Source organism: Haemaphysalis longicornis, unplaced genomic scaffold, assembly GCF_048455015.1.
Source record: "Haemaphysalis longicornis isolate Haplotype H1 unplaced genomic scaffold, Haemaphysalis longicornis Haplotype H1 scaffold_7, whole genome shotgun sequence".
In the NCBI taxonomy this organism is placed as follows: domain Eukaryota; kingdom Metazoa; phylum Arthropoda; class Arachnida; order Ixodida; family Ixodidae; genus Haemaphysalis; species Haemaphysalis longicornis.
The window spans coordinates 63,663,186-63,688,669 of NW_027526422.1; the positions used below are offsets into that span (position 1 = coordinate 63,663,186).

The window sequence follows — 25,484 nt, forward strand, 5'->3', positions numbered from 1 at the left end:
GTGGTTAATACGAAATCTTACAAAGTAGACAAAAAAAACCTGGAATTTTATAAGATTAAAAAAACCACCTCTTGTAACAACAAATTCATTTATGGCAAGCGTTTCAGGTTATTTGTCTTTGTATGGTTCGCGCACTTAAGAGGGTTCAGCAGTGCAGGCCTCCCATAGACAATACATGGACACTTTCAGAAGCCATAGCGCGACTAATATTTGGCCTAACCCTTTGGGGTTAGTATCAACTTTTTCCGCTTTCAAAAACGGGGGAATGTTGCGGACAGATTTTTAAACTGGGATCTCGTTTTTTTACAAACGAGTAAGAAATATGAGCAAAAACATGGATTTTCAGGGTGCCTGTGTTTCTGCGCGGCGCATTGAAAAAAATCTCCCAATATCAAAATTCTGTTCGCAACATTCCCTCCCTTTGGCTCTTCTGATTGCATACATGCCGGTAGAATTCTTCTAAGGCGAATAGTTTTAGCGCTAGGCTTTCTGGAAGTTCCGCAGCTCGAGAACGCTCGCAATCAAATTTCCCACTCTTGTTGGTGGCTCCGTCTTTCGTAACCAGGAGGAAACATTATTAGGCTCTACCACTCACCGCGTACACGCTGCGGTCTTGCTATGTTACTGCGCGGATAGCCTGACTTTTGGGCTTATGCGGCATGCGCGCGAAAGAGCGAAGAAAAGTTTGCCGTCACTCGTGCGAGGGCACCACCGCTTTGATTGCAACTATGCATTGCAGCGTCATCTCTTGCGAGACGGGTTCCACGCTTATCAGCACGCGGGTAAGAACATGGTTAGACCGATGGCGTTGGTCGAAGCGGTGAATATTTTGCTTTTTCACCGAACGACGGCTTGATTCCGCAGTAATGCTGTTTAGTTTTTTTATTATTAAACTCTGAGCAAAGACAAAGCGCTTGCTGTAATTGATGCGACCTCAAATCTCGCCGGTAAAGTTGCTGCTTGTGTCCATTGCATACTGGCAGTGTCACGGTGCAAAAATGCAGGAATATTTTTTTTGTACGATGGGGGAAGAGGGCGAGGGGGTGGTTTCGCACTTGAGCGCTAAAAAAACTTTAGTGGGGCTTCCTGAACGGAAAACGCCACCTGACTTCTTTATTTTTCTGTTTGCTCATTAAAACGTTTTGCCTCCTCTTTCTGCTCCTCCTTCCTCTCTCTCTCTCCTCTCTCCTCTCTCTCTCTCTCTCTCTCTCTCTCTCTCTCTCTCTCTCTCTCTCTCTCTCTCTCTCTCTCTCTCTCTCTCTCTCTCTCTCTCTCTCTCTCTCTCTCTCTCTCTCTCCTTTACGTAGCATGAGCAATATACATTTAGGAGCACCCGTTTTTCAGGTTACAGTGACAGCTTTTTCTTTATCTTCAACTGCGGCATTCCCGCGAACGGAGACTTAGCTTATGCAGCCACTTGCATCTGCGTACGCGTGCGTTAGCGGAGTAATGCGTAAACCCGCTGACTCGTGCGCTAATATGAAGCAGGTGTACCACATTATTGTATTGTTCAATTAGCGTAGCAACCTTCCTAACTGTCAGGGCGCGTTTATAGAAATCGTAAAATGCAACGTTTTTATTACTTGATTCCTTGTTTATATCCATTCAAGGCAGAAATTGCTGAAAGTTGCAGACGGAGGTAACTGTGCGAGCGCACAGAATGTTCACCTTACTTGAAATTAAGTATATTAAATCAAAAGTATCACTCTCCTTGTACTGCAATTAATGGAAATTCTTCAGGCTGAATGTGCCCTTCCAAAATTGCTTCTTCACACCGTTCGATTTTCAGTCCCCAAGGCAAAGAAATGCACGGTGTGCTGTAAGATGCACTGATACAGCGTAGAGGTAAGGAAGTCACGCTCGGAAGTTCAGCTTAGTCTTTGAAGGAACGAAATTTGATTTTTCTGTTTTTTTTTCCGTTTCTTTCTTTCATCGTCTTTTCCATCCCTGCTAGCGCGGTCTTTGTTTAATAGTGACTGTTTTATTTCCGTTCTTTTTATTACGTTTAGGGTTCAGCGCTCATTTTGAACCCTTTAAAGCATGGATAAACGATTGGTCGTCAATGACCGTTCACTGGTGTTCGCCTTCCTTTATTTTTTTTATTTTTTTTTGGTGTCAGTCCACGCACATACATCTTTTATTTATTCTCGCAGTCTGGTCAATTTGTGTACAAATGAGACACGAACGTTACAATATGTTTTCTAGTATCAGCGCATAATACGCATTTTAAAGCGAAGGTGCCACTTGTATGTAATTGTAACTTGTATCAACCTGTTGAAGCGCAGCACAAGACGAGGGACAAAAACGCAGAAGACGGAGATCGCAGAGTGTGTCTTCTCAGTGTTCTTTTCCCTCGTCTTGTGCCGCGCTTCCACACGTCATGTACCAACTCGTCAAAAACAACTACTCTCCTGTAACTCGTATGCATTCATGTGTCTTGTGGGTTGGCTACAACAGCACTTGCCTTGCTTATTCTGCACTTTTGTCGTCAAACCGATCAACGGCTTTATAATTTTAACCGCCCCCCCCCCCCCCCCCCCCCATCCAGAATTGCTGTTGGTGATGCTGAAATAAAGATTTGAGTGATTCGTAATTGTTAAAATGCTCTTTGGCGGGTACTTGGTTCATTTGCTTTTATTTATATTCCATTGAGCATGCTCGGCGCATTTTTGTTACAGACGACCGTTCTAGACTAACCACTGGCAGGCCACGACGGTGACTTGCTTGATCTTGTCCCCTCCATCATGCTGGCGCCATGGCTTGTAATAACTCAGTGAGGTTCTGTCCTTTTACAGCTACATAAATGATACCATCGTAGTCTTAACACGTTTATCAGAAAAATCCTTAAATTGTATTTTGGATGAAACAGGTAGGAGCTATTCCATATTATATTTCCCTTTTTCCCTTTTTTTTTCAATCTATTTCTGGTCCCACACATGGATGGGTAATTGACGCTGTATGTTAACCTAAGGATTTGGGAAGCCAGGCATGTCCTGCTCAGAGAGAGATGATTTCGCCTTCGCGTAAAATAAGTGGACTTGTTTGTTTCTTTTCGAGATATCACACATTGCTTCTTATTTTGTGTATGCCCCCATGCACAGCTCTTTGATGTTTTTTTTTATCGCTTACTCTCCGCATTTCATCCACACTTGGGAAGGCGAGATTCAGTGCCCGAAATCATTCAGATTTTTTAGCCCATTTCAATAATTGCGTCCACAGTAAATACATCTGTAAATACATTTGTACCACACACGTGAATATGACAACATCCAGTTTACAGGGCGGCCTGTACCTGATAATGCTACGATGACGCATCCAGATTCCGGTGGCACGCTTCACAATTATCGCCCTCACGCTCTCACAATTATCACTCTCACACACACGCACACACACAGACACACACACGCACGCGCACACGCACAGAAACGGGCACCCACGCACATACGCGCCCACGCATGCACGCACGAACGCGAACGCACAGAAGCGCGCACACGCACGTACGCACACGCACACACACGCACGCACACACACACACGCGCGCACACACACACACACACAGAAACGCGCACACGCATCCACGCACGCACGCGAACGCACAGAAGTGCGCGCGCGCTCGCACGGACACGCACACACATGCACAGACACACACGCACACGCACACACATGCACACATACGCACGCATGCATGCACCCGCGCACGTGCGCAGACGCACCCACAAACACACGCAGGCACGGACATGCATACACGTACACATGCACTCGCTCACACGCAAACACATGAACACGAAGGCACACGTAGGTGCAAGCTAGAGCTCTTTGATGTTACTTGATGTTCTCTGAGTTACTTTGATACAAAGTAACTCGGGGTGCAAGCATGCCAGGAAAATTTGACGCCAAAGTAGCATCGCGATTTCATGCAATTAATTATCTTGCATTGTATTTTCTGCAGATTCTTCACACCTATCTTTTAGAATTGCGAAATCAGTTTACCACGTCCATATAACTCACGAATAACCGTTGCTGTCCGGAATAAATCAGAGTGCTACTCAAAGATTCTTGATCAATTCGATAGCGAATTCCGTGCCTTGCCTGTACCTTGTAATACTTCATAGAAAGATAAGCAGCACGCCCGTCCCACGTCGGGGAACTATACGAATACAGTGTGGCTAAAGCGCACCACCCGTGTGTACAGGAATAGCGACGTACATTGCTCAGTGGAACGCCGCCGTGATTTCAGGGTTGCGGGCAGAAAAAACGCAACTACCCAGGCTACAGTCATCACACAACGGCAACGCAAAATTTAGCAATTTACCCGCCGCGGTGGCTCAGTGGCTAAGGCGTTGCGCTGCTGAGCACGAGGTGGCGGGTTCGATTCCCGGCCGCGGCGGCCGCTTTTCTGGTGGAGGCGAAAAGCAAAAACGCCCGTGTGTACGAGATTTCGGCGCACGTTAAAGATCCCATGGCGATCAAAACTAATCCGGAGCCTCCACTGCGGCGCGCCTCATCGCCTGCGTTGCGTCGGCGCGATAAAACCCTACAACAATCAAAATTTAGCGATTAAAAAAGCGAAAAGCAAGCACTCAAGAATGTTCCCATAGCAACCCTGCAGTACCCGTGCACAACCGGACAGCCTAAACAAATATGTCCAGATACCCATCACTGCGTGGCTGCGAAAAAAGCGCAGCAAAGATGCGGGTGCCATCCCGGCCTCTCTTCAGATGGAGGCGAGAAGGAACAACGTCCCCGTGTCAAGATTCGCAGAACGATCTGTAGGTCGTTGTAATTCATCGGAGCCCCCCACTATCGCGCGCTTATATCCCAGATGTGTCTGCAGCGTGTTACAGTCCCAAATTTTCAATTTTTCAAAGCGCACCGAGCACAGTCCAGGCCGAGTTGAGCTCATGCCCGACCATGTTCGGAAGTCGCCTTGTAGTCACAGCGTCAGCAGGCGCATATTCGTTATCTCGCCGCTGCCTCAGATGGCTGCGACGCGCGTCTGTCGCAGCCACGTGTACGCTGCGACTATTGATAACGCTGGGTCATGTAGTCTTGGACAATGCGTGAGACTGCCCAGTTCGCGTTATCTGTTACAGTAAACGTTGTTAATGGAACGTTGAAAGGTAGTATCAGGAAGTGACAGAAATGTTGCGTTCGTGGCAGACATTCAATTAATCTGCATGGGTATTTCCATGATTCGAAAGAAAGCAAGAGCGCATCAGACAGGACGGAAGACAAGTTTAATTTTTACCAATTGCTTTAAATGTTTTTTGAACGTGTCGATTTCGAATAGTGCCCAATTGAGTATTTATTGTTCTTTACGTTGTCTGTACATATTAACATTGAAGATTTTCTTTCACAGCACAAAAAGTCAAAAATATTCATGAGTGATCATAAATACGTGCAAAATCTTTGTTAGCTGAATTTTTCCGTTTTCTGGAATGTTTGGTTTATTCGGAAGACGGCTACGTTCACGGCCGTCAAGGCGTGCAACCACGCACTATTTTATTTTATGGCACACCACCAACAGTGGTGTGCCTTCTCGGGTGAGGCACTGGGTAAATGAGGAATATAAGGCATGCAGAGACAACACATAAGCAAGGTGTAATGATTGCAGCGCCGATGACCCCCGTCTTGACGATGGCCCCCTCCCTTCTCGTGCCTTGCTGGGTCTCCCCATCCGGTGTCGGAATGTTGGGGCGGCCTCCGCCGACGCCAGCGAGTCGCAACCCTTTGTAGGGCCTCGCCGGCGGCTTTTGTGCGGCGTCGGGGGAGGCTTTCCTTTCATCTTGACCTTCGGGGACGGCCGGGGGGGGAGCGGAGGTCAAAACCCTTTTTGGCATGTGCGCTGCTGTGGGGGAGGCGGCATTGCTCGCGCCCTGCTCGCACACGCTTCGACGATTTGTTCGAGCTGCGGCCCAGAGTGGTCGCACCAAGACTTGCTCCCGTGGCGGTTTTTGGGCGCCAGAGCCCCACGAATTTCTCGCCAACCGTGCGGCGGTTCGGCACCCTTTTTGGCCTTTGGGCCGCCATCAGGGATCGCGCCGCGATACCCCTTTTGTGTGCTGCGGCGCCTTTTAATTGTAATTCAGTTTTTTCTTGTCTTGTGCTATGTTTCGTCGTCTCTTGTAAATACGTGTAATAGACTTCCTTTTCTTCGTCACCTACTGGCCTCGTCTCGTCATCGGGTCCTTTCACCACCCTCCACGACGACACCACTCATCTTCTACGAACCTAACTTTACTGGCGCAGCCCGACAGCGTCGTGGATATCTTCGTCGCTTCAAGTGACGAACTCGTGAACGAAGGGTGACCCAAAGGTGACCGCGAGAGTAGAAGAAAAAAGTCGTCTACACGCAAGGACAACGATGAAGCAGGGCGGCTGCGCGCCGCCTACGAGACAACGGATGAATTAGTTTTCCTGCCGGGGAAACTTCACTTCAGCACCTTCCGATCCCCGCGGGACGTGTGGGACCGACGTGTGTGGTGCAGCGGAGCGGCCGTATCATCGACGGTGAGTGGTCCGTCTCTGCACCTTTTCTTTTTTTTGGTGGGACATCCTCATTGCCAGGGCCCACCATGGCTAGAGATTACGAACTGGAAGCCGAACGCGCAAAAACGCGAGAGCTGGAGCGGCTGGTAAGGTTGGCTGAAGCGGAATTCCTAGCGCGTTCGGGAAACGAGGACGTTGTGCGGCCGTGCTGCAGTTGTGGTCAGACAACACACTCGTCCGCTGACTGCCGCTGTTACCGCTATCTCGATCACGAAGCCAGTCCACCCCTCAGAGGGAACGGTGGGTTGAAGTAGCTGATTCCGAGGTAGGGGAAAGGCCGCGTCTGGTCACTGCGGCAGTGTCCGGAATCTCTAAAAGACGGCCATGCAAGGTGGGTAGCCGGCTGGTGGGGCTGAGGGTCACCACTAAGCCGTTCAAGCTAAAGCTCGACAGTGTCAATGAAATTGCGGCGTTGCGAAGGGTTTTCACCGCTGATCACCTGACCGGGCCAGCGAAATCTCTCTCACTGGCAGGAGATTCCTGTGAAATCGCGACCGCGAGCCCCACTGTTCCTCCCACATCGAAGGCTAGTGTCGGCGACACCTCGGCTACACAGCTGAGGGTAGCGGAGTCGACAGGCCAGGCCAAGAGTCAGGCAGGCACGCTTGCCGCGAAGGCACGCGCCGGGAAGGAGGTGGCGGGCTTGGTCAGCGACTGTGCGGGTAAAGCCAAAAAGCCAGGCAATACCCAGGCGTCTCCGCTGAGATCCACGGCGGTCGGTCAAACAGCCAACGCCCACCTGGGTGCTTCAAAACCTCTGCCGTATCATGACCGGCCCTGCCCAAAGGGTTTGCTCGGGCAGACGCTACCGCGGACGGCTGCGGGGGTAAAGCTCCTGCAGGCACGGGTGCTGACGGCATAGTAAGGAGACAGGACGGTGGACAGGACGGTGGTGCCATGTCGAAAGACCCAGACTTGCACGCCATTCAGCTTCCGTCCGCTCAAACTTGTTCTCGCGCCCGGGCATACCCACCAGTGCTCTCTTGCTTTGACAAGCCATTGTACAGGAGAAAGAGAGGCTTGCGTCGTGCACCGGGTGACTTCTTTGGTCCCCCCAGGCATAGACGAAGCTCAGCAGCGTCGAACGTGGTTGACCACCGCACTGCTCGGAAATCCTTGCCTAATCATGCCCGAGCCTGCTCAAACGGGCTTCCCGTGGCAGTAGCTCCCTCGGACATTTGCGGTTGCGAAAAGACGGCAGGCACCGCGCCGGCGGTATGCATTGGGTTCGATATGAGAACAAGGGTCGACAAAAGGGCAGCGGAAAACGCATGCGCTGGGGGGGACGGGGTCAAACGCGTGCATGAGAAAGGAAGCGTCTTAAAGCTTCGGCTCGTGGTCATGCGTGTGGCTCTGACAGTGGGGACTTCCCCCACGGCTTGCAGAGGCGGATCACATCACGCCTCCGCGAACTTGGAACATCGCAATTGGTGCAGCAACCAGGTGGACTCTCACCTCGAAGCTGCGCCCGATTAATCTGAGTGCTACTGGCGGAAGGAAAAACTCTGGTGAACGGATTGAACGCTCGTGCGCGGTTCATTCCGCGGCTGTTTTTTCTTGCCTGTGCTTTGGGCGGAGTGTAACGTTCACGCTGCGTTTTGTTGCTTTATTTTGCAGTTGCGTTGTTCATTGGGCCGCCGTTTTCTCTTGTTTCTTCCTTGTTCCCGCGAGTGCACGCCCCACGTTTGCCTTTGTTGATGTATCCCGCACGCGGGTATTTTGCTGGTTGCATGATGTGCCCCTGGAGTGTTATGCACCCTTTTTCTTTGATTTCTTTGCACCCTTTTTGGTTGATTTCTTTTGCGTAGCCTTTACTGTGCGCTTTGCTCACAGCGGAAATGTCGCTTGCATGCATGGAGTCCTCAACGGATATTCCTCGCAGTTTTTTGTGTGTGTTTGTTTGGGTTACAGCGCTGTAATCACTTTGTTTTGGCGCCTGCAGTAGTCCAAGCAGTCCTGACACAGGCTTTTGATAGGGGAGCTGTAATGATTGCAGCGCCGATGACCCCCGTCTTGACGATGACCCCCCTCCCTTCTCGTTACCTTGCTGGGTCTCCCCATCCGGTGTCGGAATGTTGGGGCGGCCTCCGCCGACGCCAGCGAGTCGCAACCCTTTGTAGGGCCTCGCCGGCGGCTTTTGTGCGGCGTCGGGGAGGCTTTCCTTTCATCTTGACCTTCGGGACGGCCGGGGGGGGAGCGGAGGTCAAAACCCTTTTTGGCATGTGCGCTGCTGTGGGGGAGGCGGCATTGCTCGCGCCCTGCTCGCACACCGCTTCGACGAGTTTGTTCCGAGCTGCGGCCCAGAGTGGTCGCACCAAGACTTGCTCCCGTGGCGGTTTTTGGGCGCCAGAGCCCCACGAATTTCTCGCCAACCGTGCGGCGGTTCGGCACCCTTTTTGGCCTTTGGGCCGCCATCAGGGATCGCGCCGCGATACCCCCTTTTGTGCGCTGCGGCGCCTTTTAATTGTAATTCAGTTTTTTCTTGTCTTGTGCTATGTTTCGTCGTCTCTTGTAAATACGTGTAAATAGACTTCCTTTTCTTCGTCACCTACTGGCCTCGTCTCGTCATCGGGTCCTTTCACCACCCTCCACGACGACACCACTCATCTTCTACGAACCAAACATTACTCAAGGGTATTAAATAAAAAATGAGTAAAAGATATGTGTGGGTATACGAGGTGTTTCATCGAGACTAATCCATTTAAAAAAAATGGGATTTTGGAAGCAAAGCTTTTTTTCTTGCGCTAAGTGATCAGGGGCCGTGGCGGGTGCCAAGTGCTATTTATGGAAATAAGTAACTTGACTTGGTTAATCACCGTTTCAATTATCCTAAGTTAGCTGCTTGATTGTAATGATTGACTAGTAGAGGATCATTAGTCCATCTCGTATCGATTATTACATTTCCGAAATTGTAACTGCGTGCAGAGGTACAGCGCTCAGAACCTAAGCTCACCAGATGTGCGTAAAGGGCTCGGGGCGGAATCTGAGCGCCGCGAAGCTGCGCCCTCAGGGCCTCAGGCTCATGTCACTCGGAGCTGTACATGCCACACGCACGCCGGGCTTTATCTTCGGCCTGAACAAAGGCCGAAGCCTGAACAGCCGAAAAGCATCTGATAGCCGGATTTATAGGTTACAAAGTTATTACGTCTAAACAAGCTTTGGTCGGCCCATGTGGCCACCAAAACAATAATGACAAAAAAAGCGCTCCGACATAAGGAATGAGCGTCTCGGGTTACTGTGTTACTGGGGGGGGGGGGGGGGAGGGGGGGCAGGAGCGGAGGCGATATACCACTGAAAGTGAACTAAGGGAGGGCATGTTTTGGCCCAAACGGATAACCGTTGGACCACCGTGGTAACGGAATGACTACACTAAAATGAGACTAGAAAGAGCAGAAGACCGCTAGCGCTATGAAAGAATGACATAAAGAAATTAAGCGTAAATGAGTTATTCGGACAGAGCAATATAAAAGCAGTTGGACTTCCACAGGCAACGCCCTTGATAGGCTGATCATTCATTCATTCATTCATTCATTCATTCATTCATTCATTCATTCATTCAATCGTTCATTCGTTCATTCATTCATTCATATATACATACTGTCATGTGGGAAGAAGAGCCCATACCCGAAGGGGATTGGCCCCAGAAGAAGATGTTCTCAGAAAAGATGAAGAGAAAGAAAAATCAGCATACGGGATAGTGAGAAGGATTTTGAAGTGACCAATGGAGAAGAAACACAGGGTAATCGAAGAGGTGGAGGAAGTAGCTTGTTCAGCGAATGGGAGCCGCACATGATAGAATGCGAGGTGAAGAGGAAGAGAACAAAGGTGGAGTAGACAGAGTGGAACGAGGTCTTGGAGGAACGGTGGCAAGTTCGGGCCGTGCCCCACAACGCACCAGCGGCATCGTACCGTTTGGCAGCGGGCTGCCCGGAACCACCGATTACCAGCAGCTTCGCTCTGCTGGCCTCCTGCTGACCGGCGGCATCGCACCGCCGGCGACCCGTCGAGCTGTGCCCCACGACGCACCAGCGGCATCGCACCGTCTGGCAGCGGGCAGCTCCGGACCACCTATGACCAGCAGCTTTGCACTGCTGGCCTCCTGCTGAGCCGCGCTGCTCAACGAAGCCGTGGCATCGCACCGCGGTGATCCGGACCACGATGCACCAGCACAGGCCGTCGCGACGTGCTGCGACATTCGGCAACGGGGAAGCCTACCCACCGGGACACGTCATCGAAATAGCAGCGGCTTCGACGTGCTACAGGGTGGGACTTGTCTGAATTTGGCATAGACAGTTAATGTGCTATAGTTACTATTTGAGTAGAATTTTGATAGTGTGAGTTTGTGCATGTTTCTTTTTGGTGTAGGGTGATATGCTTGTGAGTTTATGATCGCGTTCGTTTGAGGTTTTGGTGTTGTAAATATATTGTGTGTAAATCAAATGCTTCAAACCGAGCCTCATTTCTCTGCCGCGTGAGACGCGTGACATATACATACATACACACATACACATACATACATACATACATACCTGCGTATGAACATACGTACGTACGTACACTACTGAATTTACGCAGTGTGGACGTATTATAAAAAATTAAGAAAAAGCGTACGATAATTTAAGTAAACCGGCATCAAATTTCGTTATTCACATTTAGCTCAATGTATATACATATGACTTTAGCGTTACGGGAACGTTTACCTAAGCTGTGACCTACGCATTGCACTTGTTAGATGCGCTTTCGTAGTTACGTAATATTTATGGTCACAATAATTTGTTATATTTCTTTACAAAAATAAACAATACAACAAAACGCCTGAAATAAGTGCGCTGCGTGGATTTAAAGCCGTCTAAATAGAACATCTTGGTACACCAAACACATTTCGTGGAAAAGAACAAAAAGAACGAGCTAAGTGGGAAATCACCATTGTTACGTAGAGGATGAACCGTTCATAGAAGAGCGTTCTAAGCAGAGCCATGGCTGGATCCCATCCGCAACACCCCGTTTCCCGTTTCGCTTCACACGCTAAAAACACCGCGGAGCTAGACAAATTGAATTGTCCAAGAACTCACAAGTCGTCGCATCAATGGCCACAATTACTACCGTTCGAACCACTATGTGCGTAGCTTAGATTGGGCTTAACCGCTTGCATAATAGTGTGATCGGGAAAGTGATAGTTCTTCTTGTTTGGTGATTTTTTATGACGAAATGTTATCTCGTCGATACTACGTACAATCGTGTACTTTTACTTCAAATCCCATGTCGCATAGTACGAAACTTTTCAAAAGCAATACAGCGGTAATAAATTCCAACTAAGCTGTTTCACTATTCTAGAAATGTTATAAATGATGTTATATCGACTGCGGAAAATATTAAGGAAGAAATTTGATCAGACTACAAAATGTTTGCATGGCGAAGCGGGTGACAACTTTAGGCACCCTTCTTCACCTAGAAGGGCTGATAAAGCTGTAGTTATTGCCGGCACAGCGCCGCACAGCGTGATTTGCTCGCCCGCAAGAAATGTGTTTTCAGTTTCTGCTCTGACATTGGTGTGATTTTCTTCATGCGTAACACTCGCATTCGTCGCTGCAGTAATTTAACACGCATACGTGGGATAGAATTCTCCTCGAAGAAGTCACGTTTCGTGGCTTCCACAGAAGCGCAACGAACCAAGCTTCTATCCCGCAAACGGCAGGATTGACAACGAATGCTGAGGGAAGCCTGCAGCCCAGTAGGTCCACACGCACCCCTTGCCGCTTCCGTAGCTCGCTGCAATGCTCTTCTGTCGGTCGGAGCCATGTAACCGCCGCCGTTTACGCTGGCGCGAAAGTGAATTGTGTATACGCGCTGTCGTATTTCTGTGTTCTTACCTGTGCGCGTAGATTGATACCAAAGGTTTAGAAAACCTCTATACATTTTCTGTCGCCTTCTTAGACGCAGTGGCCTTATCTGGGGGTCGCATGAAATGAATGTATCTCTTCATTCGCACCACGAGAAGCACCCTCCTCGCCCTCTTTGCAAGTCGCCGACTTCGTGTTCTCCAGAAAAAAAACAACAGCATGCAAAAACGCAAAAAGAAACATCTGGGCCAAGTCATGCCGGTATTCATTCCGTACTGATATCTGACATTCTTGGCCAAGATCTTCGGTCGTATCAGGGAACGCTCGTGTCATCGCACGATCGATGCATGCCGTCATCTGAGCTATATTTCCTTTCGTGCGGCGGAATAAAGCGTGCTTCGGTGTCCTGGTTGTTTTTACACTGATAGATTGCAACTACCTGACGCAGCTTTTTGGGGGCGGTACGTGATGCCATCTAGGAAGCGAAAAAGTGCGAATCTGAGTTGGCGCCGAACTGCTGAACCCTCTTAAGCAACTCTTATAGCTCACAAGAGTAGCAATGGGAGCATCTTTAAAGTTCTTGTCTCATTCTCCTGGCATAACATAGCTGCCACATAAATCGTCTGCTAATTCTTTGATGGCTAGCTGCTTGCCTTTTTCTCCATGCATCCTACCTCTAAGCACCACAAAGTTGCATCATGGAGCACATAACATTTCTATTCTCCGCCTGATTTCTCAAAAAAACTTCACAAATGTGGATAGAATGGCGAGTTCTGATCGCAAGATCGCTTTCACAAACAAAGACGTTACCCAATGAACAATGATTGAGGTGTCAGAATGTACTGAAAACATTCATTATACGGAAGACTTCTCGACAAAAAACTTACCTCGTCATAAGCACTATGAAATCGGGGAGGATTTTCTCTCCCTACACTGCGGGTGGGATCATGGAGAACATCGAATAAAGTGAGAATTCAAATAAACCGATTTCATTTTAACGACGGTTTGCTGTACAGGTAAAGTCAAACTTCAACTCTAATAATGAAGAAGTAAGCTCCAGTGGCTTGTCCACCCTGCCCACCTCCAGATCAGAGGTTATGTGGTTTAACGCCACCTGGGCTACGAGGCACGCCGTCTTGGAGGGGCTCCGGATTAATTTGGACCACCTGGGGATCTTTAACGTGCCCCGAAATCTCCATCGGAGATTCAGCCACAGGGTTGGGATCATCGAAGCCGCGTCTTGCTCACCTCCGGTCTACGACGAGCATGCCGCGCGTCGTGGCGCCGTGCAGCTCGACCCAGGCCGGGAAGCGCTCGCGGTGCAAGATGAGGGCCGGGCTGAGCACCGAGGCCATGGCCAGGAGGTCGCACGACATGAAGCCCTGCCGCTGCAGCACCTCCCGCTGCCTCTGCGCGGGGTGCTCCGTCATGGCGCGCACCAGCTGCGCCATCTTGGACGGACCCCCCACCCACGTCTCGAACCAGTCCTGCAAGCACCGGGCGGGAGGAAGGATCGCACTTCCTTCAGCTGGGGCATGTAGCTTTCAAGGCAGCCTGCTGTTGTGTTTCAATGCACACTCCCTCCCTTGTTCTTTTAACACGAAGTAAGAAAAATACAGGAAGGGAAACGATGCTTCTTAGGCCAGCCAGAAAATATCACAAGCACTTGGGCTAGGTTAAGCGAGCGGAATCTGTCACAGAGAAGAAACTGCGCGGCGGCTGCGGTCGGCATTTCACTGCGCAGCCCCAAATTAAATTCTGGCCTCTATCATTTCGTCCATCAGGTGCCTGTACCCTTTTTCTTCGCCATCGCAGCAGCGGATCTTCGTAATCCACATTGGTTTTCAGTGTGACATTATCTGGTCACTTGCTTATGCTCGCTGCAACGGGCCGTTTCACCTCCTATATATATACGTATTCTTGCACAGTGTTCCATAAAGGAGTGGCCGTGCCTTGTGGCACAATACAATACAACTTTGATAATCCAATCACAGTTGGTATGGGTTTTAGTATAAATCACATTAGAAAAATTCCCTGGCAGCGGTATGTTGCGTACGAGCTGAATGTCGGGTGTCACAAGGGCATCCTCCGGCTAAAATGGATCACACAAATTTGTCATTTGAGCAATGTGGTCTCCAAAAGCACCTGTAACTAATTCAAATATAATGTACATTTAAAATCAGTGACCCCACACTGAAGTGCTAAGACTACTATTTTTAAACCATAAAACCTCGTTTCACCCAACTTATCACCAAAAGTAGCTAGCGAGTTTAGTTTTAAAATGAGCAATAGAAGCATTTCCGCTATATGTGCCCTAATGACATTCAGTTCTGCATAATTTCGTAATTGAGTCTCACCCAGTCCAAAAGGTGGTCTTGGCAAGGTTCGTAGGTCACAATCCTCGCCTTGCAGTCCACTTCATTGAGGACCACACTAGCAGCTTCAGGGTCACACGTGAAGTTGAACTCTCCCGTGGGAGTCTCGTTCCCCCTGCCTGCATAAAATCATTTGAACCAATACACGCAGTTTTCCACAGAGCCAAAAACCTCTGTAGCAGCAGTTGGTAGCCTAACTGTAGGCAGCCTCCCTCTTGCTTTCGCTTAGTCCGTCGCCCAGAACACTCTAGAAAGTAGTGGGATTTCTTATTTGCACATGCATAAACCATCACTACCACGCTTATTGGACCGCAAGACTGTTTCAATTCAAGTAGAAGCACCAGAGCAATACTGACTTCATTATGAATTTCTTTATTCGAGGTTTCACGGGACAGTGAAAGCTGGCTTGTAACAACTATGTTGATGTCTCGCATCAACTATCATCCATGAACAAGTCACTGCCACATGCCGCTTCGCCTCTTGACGCCATCTTGCCGCTGATACCATCTACCCCCAACAGCGACTGTGACGTCATCGACTGCTCTGCCTATTGCTTGTATTCACTGGCAAGTCGCACATGCAGGCAACCCTGAGAGTGCGCCGTCACTCTTTACGTCGGGCTCCGCAAGATGGCGGTACTTGTCCGTGCTAAGCACACGTCTGTGTCGCCGGTTCAAAACTCTACATCGCCGAATGCAAAGTATTGACTCGAGTCCAATGCGAGTGCGACTAATAACATCTCTGTTGACACCACCGTTGAGAATCGGGTTGAAATGGAGCAGACGACGCCGGCCGGTGTTTTTTTTTTTCGGCGTGCAGGCGCAGTTGCACAAGCCGCGCCAAGTCTGTGGCACTTCGGCCATGTCTGTGGCCGTTTCCAGAGTTGCCAAGCGAAGAAATTGACAGCTAAACTTTTCAACGAATACCACCCATAAAAGAATTCGTACAGAGCTATGACTTCAGTGGGCACAACGGGTCTGGCATGACCCGCTGTGGCATGACCCGTCTGGCATGATCACTTCGTAAGCTTCATGCAGATCAGTTTCATCTACTGTCCTGTAAAAACTGATGACCGTTTTTGTCACTCCTGCCATGCCCTTACCAGTGTTCTGAATTTGCTTACAACTATTTTTCTGCGATGAAGCTAATATTGTCCGGAAATAATTAAGCTTAATCCAAGGCCCCCCACATAGAAGATGCTTCAAAAACTCTTGGCTGGGCACACTGTTTTGCGAAGGAATGTGACTGACCTGCTAGCAAAAAACAAAAACCTTGTAGCTGAAGTTGGGAAAAGGTTTCTCAAAATTAAAAACCACATTTCTGAGCTCAAATTGAAGACTGCGAAGTTAGACGTTGATAACCTAATTTCTACACAAAAAACCAAGAAAACTTATAGACCTTAAAGACAGAGGCAGGCGCTTTAACACGTAATTTTTGGTATTCCCAAGGATGCTGCCAAGAGCGAAGCTGATTTCAGGCACAAGATTATCACTGATACTTTTCGAAAAAAAAAAATGAAAAATGTGACTCGGTAGCCAGGATTCACAGGCTGGAAAAATAAGCTGCCAACGGGCCTAAGATCTTAATGTTTCAGGTCTTTAATGAAAAATTGTTTGTAGTGAAGAATGCTGAAAAGCTAAAAGGTAACAAAATATTCATTCAGAACGATTAAATGCGATGCACACTGGAAAAGCGTAAGCTCCTTTCGGAGAGCGCAAAAGATGATAAAGTCCAAGGGAAAACCACTTTCTTATTTATGACAAATTATGCGTTGATGGCAACCTTTTCATCTGGAATGAAGCAACAAACGTCAGGCAAAAGATTATCCGTAGATATACTCAAGAGCCCGCTACCATTAGTGTTAGAAATACAGAGAACACTCCCCACGAGCAAGATACAATATGACGTGTGCATGATAACCGCCTTAGGCTTCTGAATATAAATGCTCAAAGTGTAGTCAACAACACTCTTGCTGAATCTATACCTCACTGATGGGGGAAACGTGTCAGATGTGCTCTTTTACAGCCCAGCCCTTCCGAAACCTTGTTCGGGCCCCTCTAAATGCACGTGCTTCTGTTAAAGCCACATTTCACTAAGCTGAATGATTTTTAAATTGCCGGCAACTCACTTTTAAGCGAACAGCTAGTACATCGAAGTTCATTTCAGCACTATTATACTATGGGTTCCATTTTCTGACACACGATTGGGTACTTTTGTCCGTGACAGCCCTGTTGAGCGGAAACATGGCGCCTCACCAAACAATTAGAAAACAAACTTAAGTCGGCGGAGCGAATAATGACAAGAGTAACACGTACGGGCAGGAAACGAGCATCCTGGATCAGGGAGCAAATAGAAGATATCATAGTTCAAATGAAGAGAAGGTAATGGGGTTGGGCTGGCCACGTAGTGCAACAAGCTGACAACAGGTGGACCACGAGGGTAACAAAAAGGATACCGAGAGACTCGACTAGAAGAAGGGGAAGGCACATAACTCGATGGAGAGACGAAATGAGAATATTCGGAGGCAAAGAATGGGCTCAGGCAGCTCAGGGCAGAAGCAGGTGGAGGTCAGTGGGAGAGGCGTTCGTCCTGCAGTGGACCTAAACAGCTTGTTGATGATGATGAACAAACTCCCCTCTCCCCTCCCTCTCTCACGCTTTTCTTTCTCTCTGGCCTGCGAGGGCAGCCGTTACCTTCGAAGGTGCCGCCCATGATGACCAGCTCCTTGAGGTTGCTGAGGAAGGTGGTGTCCAGGCGCTGTGCGAGCGCAACGTTAGTGAGGGGCCCCAGGGCGACGAGGGTGAGGGCGCCCGGGTGCTTCTGCACCAGCTCCACCATGGCGACTGAGGCGTGCTCCTTGGGCGGCTCCAGGTCATCCGTGGGCATGGGCAGCTTCTCCGAGGCGCCCCCGAGGCCGTCCTGGCCGTGGAACACCGTGCAATGGATGCCCTTCTGCACCAGCGGCCGGCTGCAGCCCTGGTACACCGGGATCTGCTGGGGCCGTCGCGAGGAGGGAGGACACACACACTGACCTCGTGACCCTCGTTAAAACCAACTCCTTAGGACAACAACACTTCTTCTTTTATGCGATAATTTGTTAAAAGCACGAAGGATTTGCTCTCTATGCACTACTACAGTGAGGACCGTAAAACGTTTTGAATAAAGTGACCTTGTTGTTACCAGGGTTCACTGTGCGCATGGGTGTTTATTTATATGTTGTTCATTCTTTCCCTCTAACACAGTACTCAACAAGAATCGACTGTCTACAGTCATGGACAAATGAAATGCAAACACAAAAATGTGAACCATAATACACAAATAACATAACGGTAACTTTTGCGCACTCGATACAGGGACACAGAAAAAGGTGACACGAACACAAGCGCAGTGTCCGTGCCTCATGCAGTTTTCGCTCATAGAACAAAAAGTGTTCTATGAGCCACAAAAAAAAGTTTGTAGAATGTAAAAAGAATGTTTCACATGTGGGCAGCACTATATCGGGCAGACGGGCCGATGCGTTAACATCAGGCTGAGGGAGCATTTGTCAAGCCTAAAAGGACACCCATATACACATTTGGCAATGCATTGTGCGAAATGTACTTCAGGAAAGTGCGAAGCAAGGTTTGATAAGATGACCATTTTGTTCGTTCACCCAAATCGGACTACAAGGGAGATTATGGAAGCATGGCACATGTGTAAAATAACGGAAGGGTGCGTAAGCACTCCGTCTATCGCCTTGTCACAAAAAAAGATTGACTTACTAAACAGCATGAAGTAGGTTGTTGAATAAAGTGTTTTTAGTGATTAGACAATGTGTGCACCATTCTGACCATGCGCAGTGATCATAGGAAGGACGTTGAGGGTATAAAATGTGATATGTTTTTAATAAAATTCAGTTGTTAGCTGCACTTGCGTTCGTGTCACCTTTTTCTGTGTTCCCGTATCGAGTGCGCAAAAGTTACCGTTAAGATGTCAAACCAACTAGCCCGCCTATCTGTGTTATCACAAATAGTGCGATTTATTTCCGTGCAAAAGAAATTTCCGCATGGCTTCATTACAGCAACTGAGATTGAAATTGTTTCTTTCCGATACCCCTAGCAAGCCATTATTTTATCTCCACTATGCATATTCTTTGATTTTGCATATTGTGGTTCATATATTAGCCTTCTCAGTGCATTTCTCCATGACTATGTACACGAGTCTGCATACGGAGGCCTAAAGCACTGAAGCTACACCAGGGGTATGATACACGCCACAGCGGAGGGCTGTGGACTAATTTATACGACAAGCGACCTCAAGTGTGCACTGAATTTGAATGCACATCAGTGAAATTCATGCTTTGTAGTCGACAAAGATCAAACCTGCAGACTCATGTGTAGCAGCTATAGCATCTAAGCCACAAGAGTGAGAGATTGTATAGTGCAGACATAAAGATCCATTCAAAGTTCTGCAGCTGGCTCGGAGCAGTGAGCAATAGCAAGTAGGCTGGCATACCCTGAAGAATTCACCGACAGCTGAAATACTTCACGGCACCTACAACCAATAAAGGTTAATGTCGTTCGAGGGGCTATGAAGACAAAATGCGTTTGATTCATTAATAAGACTGCATTGTGCAGATAACAATGAGACCAGTTTTATTGCAAACTGTAGCCTGTAAGTTGGTTGGTTCTGTATTCAGATAAAGTAAGAAAACTTTCGGCAATCAGAACTAAAGATTCCGCTCACCGTGTAAACGGAACTGTAAATGGAACTTCTTGTCAAACCCATGGCCAATAGCAACAGCGTTTTCTGTTTTTGACTGTTAAGTTTTTGTTTTAATTTTTTAGCCTTGCTGGCCTCGTCTCATTGGTAGTCAGCCGTGTTAACCCAACGAATGAAACATCACAGTTCTTGTTCTAGTCGTTCGGTCTCGAACCAAGTCGCGAAGTTACAGGGCTTAGCTCCTGCCGCCTCGTTCGTGCCATCGTGGTGCTATTCGTGCTTCATTACTGCTTTGCCGTCTTCTAAATTCGGTGGCTCGAAGCACTCACCTGAGGCGTGCACACTATGCGCTTACGTTAGAAAAGAAAGGACATCATTCTTGACTTTAAAAGCGGCTCTCTGATACATTTTCATGCATTTTTTAGGACACAGTGACTAATTGTTGCCGAATATACTTTGCGACTGCTGTGCCTAAACGTCTTGTAGTTTTCTTGTTTTATGGAAAACTATCAGCTACATTCACCTCCCAGTGCTTAGAGTTCCATGAAATCCCCTTAGGAGTGTGTATGCACACAAAAAGGTCCCAGAGTGAGCTACCGTACTTACCCGATTCTAACGCGCACCTTTTTTTCGCAAAAATAGGCCGAAAAATCGAGTGCGCATTAGAATCGGATACGAAACCGAAACGGCCGAAACAGCTGAAATTTCGTTCCACCCATCGCCATCACCTTCTCAAGATAGCGCCAAAGCTTTTAGCAACAATTTTTCGGACCTAGGCACCTAGGCTTTTCTATCAACGTTCACACAAATCGTCAAATTATTCCACTTGCGCGCTTGATATCAGCAATGGCAGCAGCAGCAACGAAGGTGCGCCGCTTCCGCGACTTAGGAGCGGCTCCACGCGTTCACAACGAGCGGTTGGCTGAAGCTCACGCCTCTGGAGAAGCTCGCGGGATCGGCGTGCGAGGCGTGGACCACGATCCCATCGAACATGGTTGAACGTTCGTTCAGAAGTGTGGCATCGCGAACGCGCTTGACGGCACCGATGACAAGATGTTGCGGTCAGCGGAAGGCGACAAGGAGCTCTCGAAGAGCGACGAGGAGTGAAATGAGTGAGATTACTTCGGGAAATAAATCGCCCGTTTCTCTCGCATTCTTTTTTTTTTTTTTTTTTCTGACAAAGTTCCTCGCGCGTTAAAATCGGAGGTGCAAGTTTTTTCGGTTTTTTGCCTGGAAAATCGGGTGCGCGTTAGAATCGGGGGCGCGTTAGAAACGGGTAATTACGGTATGTTCTAGCCCAGTATTTGCCACCGAGCACTCCTGCCTGCTGGTAGTTAAGGCTCACTGCATCGGTCAGTTCGTACTTTATCGTGTGGGATGAGTTTTGAGTCTGCCGTTCGTGCTTTGCGCGCCGGTGTTTTCTTTTTATTCTGGACGTTCAGTGGGCTTTTATGGAAGTACTACGCATTCTTTCGTTTGCCAAATGTTACAGGAAATAAGGGATCTGCGAGAGTTGCAACCTTCACGTAGCGCCATGAGTAGCGCAAGCAACGTACGTAGTAACCCGTGTATCGGTGATTTACTGCTCGTCGCTTGCTGTTTGACCGTAGCCTATTTTCCCAAGATCAAATTTTTCGAGCGGAATTTTCTAAGCCGTAGTGCACACCCAGTTTTGTTGTCCAGGGTGCGAGCCGGGGACGCTCAGCAATCACCGCGAAGCATGCGTTCACGAGCGCTCGGCATTTTCTCGCTCTCGCAGTTTTTCACAGGTTTTTTTTTTTTTTTTTTGGACGCTCGGCGGTAGCCACGAGGCACGCGCTCACCAGCGCTAGGCAATGTATTGATAATTTAATTATTCATTGGCAATTTATTGGTAATATATTGGCAATGTTTAACGCGTTACACGTCACACGCGTTACGCGCTACACATTACGGCCAGCTACAACAGCTCCGCTGTTAAAAAATGCCAGGTATGCAATTTATTTTATGAAGTGTTTTTTTGTTTTGTTTTGTTTTGCAGGTTTCCTCTGCGTCCCAGAGAATCCTTAGCGTATAGCTATATTGCTGAGTCCCCCCCCCTCCTCCCACATTTCTAACTCAGGGCAGCCCGCATCGGCTCGAAGCGTTTCAGGAATGACCGCCTGAGAAACCCGCAGAATGCGAACCAACACGGATGTACTTTCAATGTTTTCGTTCTCAAAGGCGATGCAGCATTACAGATGCGAGAATGATATAAGGCCAGTTGTATTTATTTGTTTTGTCTAAGCAGGTATAAATTAACGTAGAAGTGAAGCCTGTTACCGCAAGTAAGTCTTCAAGTACGCGCACAAAGCATTGTGAAATTGCATGAATGCTTCAAATGGCAAATAAATACTGGCTTGTCGAGTTGCTATGTATGTTGCCCCGTTGCGCCTGCCAAGGCAGTGCATGCTTCAAGGAGTAAGTAAACGCAGCGGCGGCGACGAGCGATGCGAAAATCGTAACTGAATGTGTGCAGAAAACGGATAGTGTGGGCTAGCGTAGCTTATTTTGTGGCTGTAGTGTGGGCGGCGGCGGCAAGCGGTATGATGCGGTATATAACAGGCTGCTGGGACCCTCGCTCGCTTTTTGCTGGCCAGAAGCAGCCCACAAGCGAGCGGCAGCGGTGATACAGTGAACTGTAGCGACGAGCGATGACGACAGAGTACATTGGCGGCAGTGTATTAATTTTTTTTCGCTTGTCGCTGTCACCCAGTGCACTCTGCTGTTGTACCTTTTGAGTTACGTTTTCAGCGTCGCTTGTCGCCGTCACTGCATGTGGTCACCCCTTCATCTTAAGAAACTCGCCGCTAACGCGAGCACATGCGTTAAGTGCTAATCACGCTGTTATTTAGACATATCTGTGATAGACATTGAATGCCAGAAAGTGGCATCCCGAAAACGGTAAAGCATACCGAAAACAGAACTAACAAGCACTTCCGAGCCGAGAAGTCTAATCCATAGCCCTTTGTACTAGCCACTCGCTGCCAATCCGATTCGCACACTACCCACCATTCCCATGTCGGCGTGCGATCGCAGCGACACTTTCCGCTCTGGTAATATTGAGAAACTCTATGTTCACGGCCCCTTTCAGATGCAACCATGACTAGGGTTGCATTCTTATCGTGCAAGAATTTAATGCTGCACAACACATTGCCTCCGTTCTACTGTCTTAAAGAGGCAGTGAAACAGGGCAGCCTAAAACAAGCACTTCGCGAATACCAGTACAGCGACGTGATCATTTAGCACAGAATGAGAGAAAATTCTGCGGAACACACAAGCATCTGTTTTCAGAAAAGATCACTCAGTGGGAGGTTCCAATTGCATTCTCTAAACATGTTTAAAGGAGCCATGAAGACAAAACACAAGTTGGGTTTATTAAAAAGACTGCTTAGTCCCGATAACAATGACACCAATATCATCGCAATCTTCGAACAAATAATGGAGATATTAAAGAAAACGTGTGAAGCAGTCGCGAACCCATAGCCAATTTCCCGCAACTTTTCTATGACGTCACGGAACCTTGTTTGTGCGATTGGCGGCCGCCTAACTGACCTGTCGCGACGACACATGACTGGACGTCTGTAATGGGGCATCTAGTTCCATTTGACCGCATCACTTGAATGCTAACGTGCAATTAACGCACTGAAAATTATGTTTTATTGTTGGCCCGTATGACGTCATTCTTGCTCATAAAACGTCACTGTGGCGCAAAATTTGAAAGTTTTTAAGTACTTCTCGCTTTTTTTTGTTAGAAAAACATCTTTTGTGGCTGTAATGGAGCTGAGTGAGATACTGAATCCTAGTTCTTTAAAATTAAACATAGTGTATTTTCTCTTCATGGCTCCTTTAATTAATGTGTGTGTGTATGTGTGCATCTGTTACTTGGAGCAAACAAGCATGCAGTAAGCTGTCTCAGCAATATTACTGTACAAAAAACTCAACAAGGAAATGTCGGGGCTCATTCACAACTGCACAAAACAGAACGCACTAAATAATTTGAGGGTTAGATGGTGTAAACATGCAGCAGAAACACCTGGCCAATTAACAAGGAAATAATTTTAAGTAGAGAGAAGCAGAAATTATCCTGAGCAGTCATGAAAAAGCAGAAAAGGTAACCACCTAGAAGGAACGTTTTACAGCACAACATAACTGCCAAGCTTCGAGCCCCTCACTGTTGACAACAAAGACAGTACACGCATGCGTGAAATGAAATGCATCATCAGAGTTCAGCTGTGCATGCACTACTACCACTACAGTACTTTCAACAATGTGCTGCGCTGCTGCCGTAAGCTAACAAGACTTTAATAAAAGCACTAAGTAAGGCAAATCATGTTGGGTAACAATCGTGCATGAATAAAGGCCACGGACCTGGAGTTTCTTGCAGTAGTTGAGAATGCGAAGGACGTTCGTGTACACCTTGGAGAGTTCCACGTTTCCCGCCACACAAGTGATGGCGAGAATCTTGCATTTGTCGGGGTTCGCGAGCGCCAGCATGAGGGCCAGGGCGTCATCAATGCCCACGTCGGTGTCGATTATCAACAATTGTTCCGACATTTTAGCTTTCCCCCCGCCGGGCTGCAAAGGAAAAACAAAACGTCCCGCGAATACGGAAAGTTATACCAGAAACTGAAACGGCTGATACAACACATTTACGTTTTCTATTTCAGTTAGATTGCGCACGAGAAAATATCTCGCCAATGCCGGAAATTATTCGAAGAACTGAACTTCTTCAGTTAGATCACGCCATGCGACGAGCTACGCAGTTCCCAAAATGCCCGAGAGAAACCGCCCTCTCGATGAGACGGACAATACGGAGATTATGTAGCAACTGCACAACCCCTGTGTTGACAGAACGTCAAGTTTCACGAAGTGCAAGACACGAACGCGATGCAGAAACCGCTGGCACTTACGCTGCTCAAGGAGGATCCGTCGTCGGCTTCCGAGCACCGCGATGAGTGTGAGGGGAGCGTCGAATCGCAGCTGAAGCAACGGGCAACAAGCAGCGAGGTCAGTTAGGTCGATTACCCGTACTAGCTCACGTCGCGTTATTACACACGTGGCGCAGCGGTCCGCGGCGAGAGGCGGTTTTTTATCTGCCCGCTTGTATTCGCTTACCAAAACAAATCGTTCCTCGCTTCCTCCAGCGCCATATTTGTTGTTACTTTACTTGCTTTACTGGTGCTGATGCCGATGGGAGCGCGGCGGCCCCGGCGGCCCGCAGTTGGTTGGTTGGTTGATAAACTTTATTGATACAACAACAACAAAAAACAAAGTCCGGGGTTCTGGGCGAAAAAAATTAGCTATACATACGAGCGGACGTGACGAACGCGAGCCCGTGAGCCACCAAAGCTCGCCACTAGACCGCTGCCGCTGGGTCCGTTCTGATCCGGCGGCACATATCCTCCTTGGACGGCACGAACCAGTCTTGAAGAGAAGAGGAAGGAGTAGAAAGTGCACGTGATCCAGAACAGTCACAAAAGTGGTCCAGTCCCAAAGAAAATGCAGCGTATTGGGAAAGCCAAAACACTTAGGGCACCATGCAGGGCTGCGACGGCCTTTGGAAGGCTGTCCGTTTACCTTTGCCGGATAATCTGTCCGGGCTAAGAGGTTGCAGCTAGGAAGAGTCTGTTTATTCCTGACTAACTGTTGCACAGTCTGGCGTCCAAGTGGACGGGCTTGTCGCGCCTGCGTAGGTGGCTGGAACGGGATTGGCCAGGGCGTCTGCGAGTCTCCCGGTTAATTGGGACGGAGCTCGTTGCCCGGGATGCCTGAGTGACCATGGAACCCGGTCCAGCACGTAGCTAGTACCAGTGTGTTTGGCCAGATGAGTGTGGAGTGTACGCGTCGTATTAATGGGACAACTGCTGCTGGATCAAGCGGAGGTCATATCCTGATATGTCACGTGGTTACAAGGAGTGAATTGGGTTCGATGAATTGCCCCATCATGGTGGCTAGCCCCATGGACCTATGCATGCCCACTAGAGCCATCTTAAATGGA

At 48.4% G+C, this 25,484-nt stretch overlaps 1 protein-coding gene across 1 annotated transcript in view; it reads right to left on the reverse strand.

The window, feature by feature from the left end:
* Positions 1 to 24,684, reverse strand: part of LOC144145813 (inosine-uridine preferring nucleoside hydrolase-like) — a 32,482-nt gene extending 7,798 nt beyond the window's left edge. Inside the window, exons 1-6 of the mRNA XM_077677569.1 lie at positions 24,602 to 24,684; positions 24,397 to 24,466; positions 23,855 to 24,061; positions 17,458 to 17,755; positions 14,747 to 14,883; positions 13,638 to 13,876 (exon numbers count right to left, since the gene is read on the reverse strand). Coding sequence (XP_077533695.1) covers positions 13,638 to 13,876; positions 14,747 to 14,883; positions 17,458 to 17,755; positions 23,855 to 24,061; positions 24,397 to 24,466; positions 24,602 to 24,636 — 986 coding nt within the window. The 5' untranslated portion in view covers positions 24,637 to 24,684. The remainder of the gene's footprint in view (positions 1 to 13,637; positions 13,877 to 14,746; positions 14,884 to 17,457; positions 17,756 to 23,854; positions 24,062 to 24,396; positions 24,467 to 24,601) is intronic.
* Between the last annotated feature and the right edge of the window lie 800 nt (positions 24,685 to 25,484).